Raw genomic sequence first — 8,179 nt, 5'->3', positions numbered from 1 at the left:
CCTTCTGTTAAAAGTAAGAGAAATCCATAATGGTCACTGTAATAACTTGAAACTGACAAAGGTCGTTTTCAATTGAAAGATATTGAATATGAACTAATGAAAATCAAATGTTGCTTTTGAATTGTGGTTCAACAGAAAAATGTAACAAAAAAAATCAAAATGGTCATTCTTAGATGTTTTTAGCTGTGTGTTTTGATCACTATCCTGTTGGAGGACCTATGTCCTGCGACTCAGACCAAGCTTTCTAACATTGAGCAGGACATTTCACTCAAAAATGCCTTGATAGTCTTGACATTTTGTTGTACCCCGCATAGATTCAAGATACCCTGTGCCAGATGCAGCAAAGTAGACCCAAAACATAACCAAGCCTCCACCATGTTTCACTTCAGGTACAATGTTCTTTTCTTTGTGTGCTTCATTATTACGTCTGTGAACATAGAGCTGATGTGACGATCCAAAAAGTTTCAGTGTTGCCTCATCAGGCCAAAGTACATTGTCCCAGAAGCTTTGTTGCTTCTCAGTATGTATTTTGGCAAATTCCAGTTGTACTTTTTGATGATTTGCTTGCAACAGTGGTTTCCTCTTCAGTCGTCTGCCATGAATTACACTTTGGCCAAGGCAGCTATGGATGGTACGATATTACACTGATGACCTTGGAGTTCACATCTAATCTAGGCTCTCTGGTTGACATTGATATTATCCACATCTTCAATTTTTCATCAATTTTCATCTTGCAGCCTATACTTTTCTTTCTAATCTCCTAAGACAACTCTCTCCTTAGCTTACTTTGGCCCATGTTCAGTGTGGTGCACACCATAATACCAAACAGTACATTGACTACTTTGTATCTTTTGAATATGCATTGACTGATTGCAAGATTGTGGACCCTTGTTATGCTAATTACAGGACACATCTTATTTTAATATGTCCTTATGGTCCGTCAAATTCTTTTCAATCTTTTCTAAATGTACCATCAGTTTTGTCCAGGTCATTTTCATTAGTTTTTTTTTTTATTTAGTTAGTTTTATGTTATTTCAGTGACTGTTGCATTGTGAGTGTTCCGTACTTCACAAGAATGGTACCACTAATTGTGGTCATATGTGTAGGTACTCTTTAAGTGCTGTTGCCTTATTGTTTTGCTTATGGTGGAGTGCATGAGTTTGAACCTACACTAATTACACATTCATTATCTTTAATGTACCTACTCAGAAAATTCCTTTAAGAAATCAATAGTATTGGATACAGATGACCTTTTTAAGCCTAATAATAATAACATAATATATGTTTGATTGTAATTGAGTGATCTTTTAAGGTAGCCATTAAAAGGATCAACCACTGAGGAAACTCAGTTCTTTTAAACAATTTTTTTTAGATATAAAATCACAACTTCAAACATTCCTTCCTGGTCTCAAATGGATAATTACTGAGAAAATTATTTTTATGTAAATGAGGCTTCAAGTGCAACACAGATGGGCAGATTCCTGTAAAATGCACCTAGCCACCTTGGTGGGTTTAATTGATGTGTCTTCTGGACCACTATGGCAGATGCAACACAACAGAGACCTAATTAATGCACAAGGGGGTAGCGCTTATAATGGAATATTGAGTTGTAGCACCACTTACATGAAACTTCAAAGTTAATTTTCTCATAAAAAAAAACAATTTGTGACCAAAAAAAGTTCCAATATGTCTTTTACTGCTCAGCCAAGACTTCTAATTAGTTTGGGGACCCTAATTAATTTACAATGAATTTACTATGGTAAACCTATAATATCAGTTTCATGTATAGTGTATTGTGTGATCGTTACATAAATATCTGTCATAGTTCTGTGCCTATCTGTTCCTTGGCATCGTAGAACTCACAGAGGCATCTAGATGATCACCTGCACAAGTTAAATGAATGTCACCTGAATTTAAAGGGTATTTCCGAAATAGCACGTTATCCCCTATCTACTGTATAAGAGGTGCACATACTCAACCTCTGCTCCCATTTATTGCCAATTGAACTACCAACTGCTATAGCTTTCTCCAGCAGTTCTGTAAACAATTAATAGATTGGCAGCTAAGTATGCAATTAACTAACTTGCAATTATGGGAAAACTCCAGAAAGCCCTCAGCTTTTGTTCTGAGGGTTACAGATTCCTTAAATATACAATCGTGGTTACATGATAGAAGAGAGCTTCTCTCCTTAATCCCTTAGTGACCGCCAATACATTTTTTTACTGACCTGAGATGTTAGTGAATAACATCCCCCGAGGGAGGAAAATGCAGCAGCTGTCAGCTGTACACTATAGCTGACACCCTCACAACATCAGTCACAATTTGTGGATTTACACCGACTATGGCTGTTTAACTGCTTTGATGCTGCTGTCAAAAGTGACTACGGCATCTACATGGTTTAAAAGTTTTGGGGGGCTCATCTTTAACCACATCAGCACTCAGATCATGATTGTATGGTCCTGATGGTTGCCATAGCAATTAACAGCCAAATTATGGCCTTAGAGTCTGCTGGCTATAGGGGACTATTCAGAAACTTAGCAACATGTTTGTTTCCGGTCATGCCACTTTGCATTAATTTATGAAAAGCAGCTGAAGGGATAATAAACTACCTGGCAGCAGTTTTAAATATGTTGAGGGGTTGTGTTTTTAAAATGTTATCACTTTTAGGGGTCTTCCAATATATAGGTCCCCCAAAGTCATTTAAAATCTAAATAGGTCCTTAACCCCTTAGCGACCCATGATGTACTGGGTATATCATGGATCGTGTGAGGTTAATCCCCGCCCCCTGCCACGGCGAACCGCACACATATCAGCTGATTTCAACAGCTGACATGTGTGCCTGGTTGTCGCCAGTGGAATCGCGTTCCACACTCGACTATTAACCCCTTACATCTCGCTGCCAAAATCTGGCAGTGAGATGTATATGCACGCCGCCATTATGATAACTTACCCCGCCTCCATTGGAAATCACGTGACGTGGTCACCTGACTTCCGGTGGTTGCCATGGTAGCACAGGGTCATGTGATCATGCCTGTAGCTAACATGAGTCACTTTCAATGCTGGAATAGTGCCGGCACTGAAAGTAAAGTCTCAGCTCTGTATCTGTGATCTGGAGATATGGAAGAGCGATCAGACAATTGATCCATATAGCCCCCTAAGGGACCTAGTAAAATAAAAAAAAAAAAAGTTTTAAAAAAATAAAAAACCTAAAAGTTCAAATCACCCCCCTTTCGCCCCATTGAAAATTAAAGGGTTAAACAAATAATAAATATACACATATTTTGGTATCGCCGCGTTCAGAAACGCCCGATCTATCAAAATATAAAATCAATTAATCTGATCGGTGAACGACGTAGTGGCAAAAAAATTACAAACGCCAAAATTACGTTTTTTGGTTGCCACAAATTGTGCGCAAAATGCAATAACAGGCGATCAAAACATAGCATACATATCGAAAAATGAGAACGCTATGGGTTTTGGAAAATGGCGCAAAACATGCGCCACTTTTTTTGGACAAACTTGTGAATTTTTTTAACCCCTTAGATAGAAGTAAACCTATTCATGTTTGGTGTCTCCAAACTTGCACTGACCTCAGGCATCACAGCAACGCATCAGTTTTACCATATAGTGAACATGGTGAATAAAATAGCCCAAAAACTATTATGCAATCACACTTTTTTTGCAGTTTTTCCACACTTGAATTTATTTTGCTGTTTTCCAGTACATTATATGGTAAAACTTATGGTTTCATTGAAAACTACAACTCTTCCCGCCAAAAACAAGCCCCAATATGGCAAGATTGACGAAAACTTAAAAAAGTTATGGCTCTCGGAAGAAAGAGAGAAAAAAAAAAAAACGGAAAAACGCAAAACACCCGGGGGTCTTAAGGGGTTAAAAAATAAAAAAAAGAAGAAAAGTCAGCTCACCGCATGTTTATTAACCCTTTGGATCCAATCAAGAATGCTCGGATCTGTTGGAGCCACCATAACAATTGAGAAGTTGTGAGGAACATAATCCAGCACAGTCCTTGGGATTCTCTTAAAAATTTCTTAATCCTTCATTCTGTCCTTACTCAGATCATGAGTAAAGGCCGCTTTACACGCTGCGACATCGCTCAAGCGATCTCGTTGGGTTCACGGAATTTGTGACGCACATCCGGTCGCTTTAACGATGTCTTTGCGTGTGACACCTATGAGCGATTTTGAATTGTCGCAAAAACGGTCAAAATCGCTCATCAGTGACATGCCCCCCTATTCTCGAATATCGCTGCTGCTCAGTGTACGAAGTAGTTCATCGCTCCTGCGGCAGCACACATCGCTATGTGTGACACCACAGGAACGAGGAACCTCACCTTACCGGCGGCCGCCCGTAATGAGGAAGGAAGAAGGTCGGCGGGATGTTACGTCCCGCTCATCTCCGCCCCTCCGCTTCTATTGGGCGGCGGTTCGGTGACGCTGCTGTGACGTCGCTGTGACGCTGAACGAACCGCCCCCTTAGAAAGGAGGCGGTTCGCCGGTCACAGCGACGTCGCTAGGCAGGTAATTAGTGTGATGGGTCCGCACGATGTTGTGCGCTACGGGCAGCGATTTGCCCGTGTCGCACAACCGATGGGGGCGGGTATGCACGCTAGCGATATCGGTCACGATATCGCAGCATGTAAAGCAGCCTTAAGGCATAATGCTGAAATGTGTAGATCTGTATGCTATACTTGTAATGTCTATGATTGAATGCATGCCAGTATGTAAATGGACGGAATAAAGGACTTTAAGAGAATTCCATGGACTGCGCTGGATTATTTTCCTCACTACTTCTAAAAAAATAAGTATTGTAAATTTCCTTGAAAAAAAAAATGGAAAATAACTGCTACAATTTTAAAGATCATAACATCATAACAAAATAAAAGAACATTATACAGATGGTGCTGATGTGAAGCAGACATGAGCTAAATGTTATTTATTAACTATTTTATGTGGTGTGACTAGCTGGATTAAAGGAATAATCATTCAAAGTTTGCAAATTGCTAATTTTTTTAAATTTTTGTCAAAGTTTTGATATTTTTATAAATAAACGCTAAACATATGGACCTACATTCACCATTACAATAAAATATAATGCATCCTGAAAAAACATTCTCAAAGTCACTAGGATATGTTGAAACATTGTGGAGTTATTGGCACATAAAGTGCCAAATGTCAGATTTGAAAAATTTGGTCTCATCACTAAAGGCCCCGTCACACGCAGCGATATCGCTAGTGATATCGTTAGCGAGCGTACCCGCCCCCGTCATTTGTGCGTCAGAGGCAAATCGCTGCCCGTGGCGCACAATATCGTTAGGAGCCATCGTCACACATACTTACCTGCCTAGTGACATCGCTGTTGCCGGCGAACCGCCTCCTTTCTAAGGGGGCGGTTCGTGCGGCGTCACTAAGAGGCCGCCCAATAGAAGCGGAGGGGCGGAGATGAGCGGCTGTAACATCCTGCCCACCTCCTTCCTTCCTCATTGTCGGCGGCCACAGGTAAGCTGTAGTTCGTCGTTCCCGAGGTGTCACACATAGCAATGTGTGCTGCCTCGGGAACGAGGAACAACCTGCGTCCTCAACAATCAACGTTTTTTTGAAAATGAACGACGTGTCAACGATGAACGATTTGGTGAGTATTTTCCATCGTTAACGGCCGTTCATTGGTGTCACATGCAACGACGTAGCTAACGATGCCGGATGTACGTCATGGAATCCGTGACCCCGGCGATATATCGTTAGATACGTCGCTGCGTGTGATGGGGCCTTAAGAGTTCCATGCCATGTTAAATCTGAGCTTCCAAATCTTGCCAAGTACATTCAGTTCATATAATATTTTTTTCCAGAGAATAAGGAGAACATTTCAAAACAGAATATCAATGTGCATTGTAATGCCTACAGAAAGATGGTTTCTTGTTTCTCATTCCTGCATAACCAGTTCTGTATTAAGCAAATAGACACCTCATTATATCTAAGAACCTTGTAATTTCCAATGTACGTAGCTCAGTCGTCGCACTTTGTTATGAAGGTTAAAGGAGTTTCCCCTCTTATGAGTCAATGTCTTATCACATAAAACTTGTCATGTTAATGATAATTTTATATAGTATATACACAAAAGATTAGTCATAATGTATATTGATATTCATCTCTGCTTGAATACGGCTCAGCTGTTGACGCTCAGCTGCGGACAGCGCCCAGCGTTGCATTCCCAGTTCCTTCAGTTTAGGCAGCTTTATCAAATTGGATAGTAAATGTATGAACCATGGTCCACATTCACGCGATGAAGCAGGCCTCAAGCTGATATCTAATTCCACAAGGTTCTTCAGAGCAGACACACTTTCAAAGAATAGGGACCACCCTTCGTCAGGCACTGTGTCATTGTAAGCAATGTCTAGCTGCTCTAGTCTTTCCAGATGACCATTTTGAGCTGCTGATGCTGCAAGAAATGGAATAAAATGTCTTCAAATATACAATACTTTACCAAAATACACTACAAGTTATCACTAAGTAGAACCATGTTCTCATGTGTGCCCCCCTAGATCACATTAGCAAAAGAACTGCTTTCAAAGAATACTTCAAAAATCTCAGATAACCATCCAAAGAATAACATGAAAATGGTTAAATAGATGACTTATAAAATATGGCTACAGTAAAGGCCACTTTACACACACAGATAAATCTGTGGCAGATCTGTGGCAGATCTGTGATTGCAGTGAAATTGTGGACAATCAGTGCCAGGTTTGTGGCTGTGTACAAATGGAACAATATGTCCATGATTTCACTGCAACCCCAGATCTGCCAAAGATTTATCTGTGTGTGTGACAGGGCCTTTAGAGCAAAGTCCAGATTGACAGGGATTGTCTAAAGATGGGACAAATCATTATTAGAGATGTTCGGACAGGGTACTTTTATGTAGATTTTTTCAGGCTGAAACCTTCACAGCTAGAAGTCACTTCTAGAGAATGTGTGGTTACCATGGTTTTGTGAAAATATGTTTTTGACACTGTTTCATGAGGTTTTTGATTATTTTTATGATAATATGGGGTACTGTAGTAGCAAAAACGTCTCCAAAAAAATAATCGAAAACAGCAACAAAACAGCAGTTTTTCTAATCCGTGATATATGCACAGAAAACAAACAAAAAAATGTACATACTAATTTTTCTGCCTCATGTTTTCGCTTAGTGAAAGCAAAATTGAGTTTCTCTTGAAAATATAGTAGGTAAACACTTTATTACAAAAAGACAAAAAATGATTTTGAGGGAAATTTATAAGCACTCTACCACTAGGGCCTTAGTTCCACTTGTGTAAAAATAATCACTCCGATACTCGTCCGGAAACGTGGGACAAGTGTCATGCGTATGGTCTTGCGTATGTCATGTGAGTGCGCTTTTTTTCTCGTATGAAATGCGAGTGCTGTGCAAGTGCTGTAGGTTTTTCTCACCTAGTATCTGTGTGACATGTGTGTGCCATCTGTATGACATGCGTATGCCATCTGTATGACATGCGTATGTAATGCCATGCAATATTGTTCTTGCACCCATAGGCTTGCAATAGCACTTCTGGGGCGATCTGCGCAGTCATATGCAGAATGCTGTAATTTGATCCTCAGCATGATTAGAGCTGAGGACAAAAAAATAGAAGGACACTGCCTGATTGATTAACACTGGGGCAAGGGCAATCCAATGTTTTATCGGATTGCACTCATCAGTGGAAATCATAAGTGGAACCGAGCCCTAACTTCAAGAAGAGTTCTTCATTCTTGCTTTCAATAAGCTAACTGGTCTATGAAGACAATAGAAAACATCCTTATTCTGTTAAATGTATGAACCACATTTTTACATTATTTCTATAGAGTGAATGTACATTTTTTCTTCTGTTAAGTGCAGTAGATAAAATCTGATAAACAGTTTGTTAGAGAAGGGGAGGTTAGTTATTAGATGACCTTTTACTATGTAATGTAACATAATCTCATTTCTCTTTGTATTTTGTGTATTGAATTTTTGACCTAACAAAAGCATTTTACAAAAAGTGCATGGGAAAATTTTAATGTGCACTCAAATTAATGGAAATCTTGTTTGAAGCAGGTTTTTAAGTGCTTTTTCTGGTGCAGAATCCACACCAAATACTTATTCATGTCAAAGAAACTGTCACCAGGTTTTT

The 8,179-nt window shown here is 39.6% G+C and overlaps 1 protein-coding gene across 1 annotated transcript in view; it reads right to left on the bottom strand.

Moving 5' to 3' along the window:
- Nucleotides 1-6,093: 6,093 nt before the first annotated feature.
- LRRC31 (leucine rich repeat containing 31) overlaps nt 6,094-8,179 on the bottom strand; it is a 64,704-nt gene continuing 62,618 nt past the window's right edge. The window contains exon 10 of the mRNA XM_075338558.1: nt 6,094-6,453. Within this exon, the coding sequence (XP_075194673.1) occupies nt 6,137-6,453 (317 nt within the window). The 3' untranslated portion in view covers nt 6,094-6,136. The remainder of the gene's footprint in view (nt 6,454-8,179) is intronic.

The sequence above is a fragment of the Anomaloglossus baeobatrachus genome, chromosome 3, assembly GCF_048569485.1.
Source record: "Anomaloglossus baeobatrachus isolate aAnoBae1 chromosome 3, aAnoBae1.hap1, whole genome shotgun sequence".
NCBI classification, from domain to species: domain Eukaryota; kingdom Metazoa; phylum Chordata; class Amphibia; order Anura; family Aromobatidae; genus Anomaloglossus; species Anomaloglossus baeobatrachus.
Note: the sequence above shows the minus strand (reverse complement) of the source record. Positions and strands in the feature narration are given on the sequence as shown.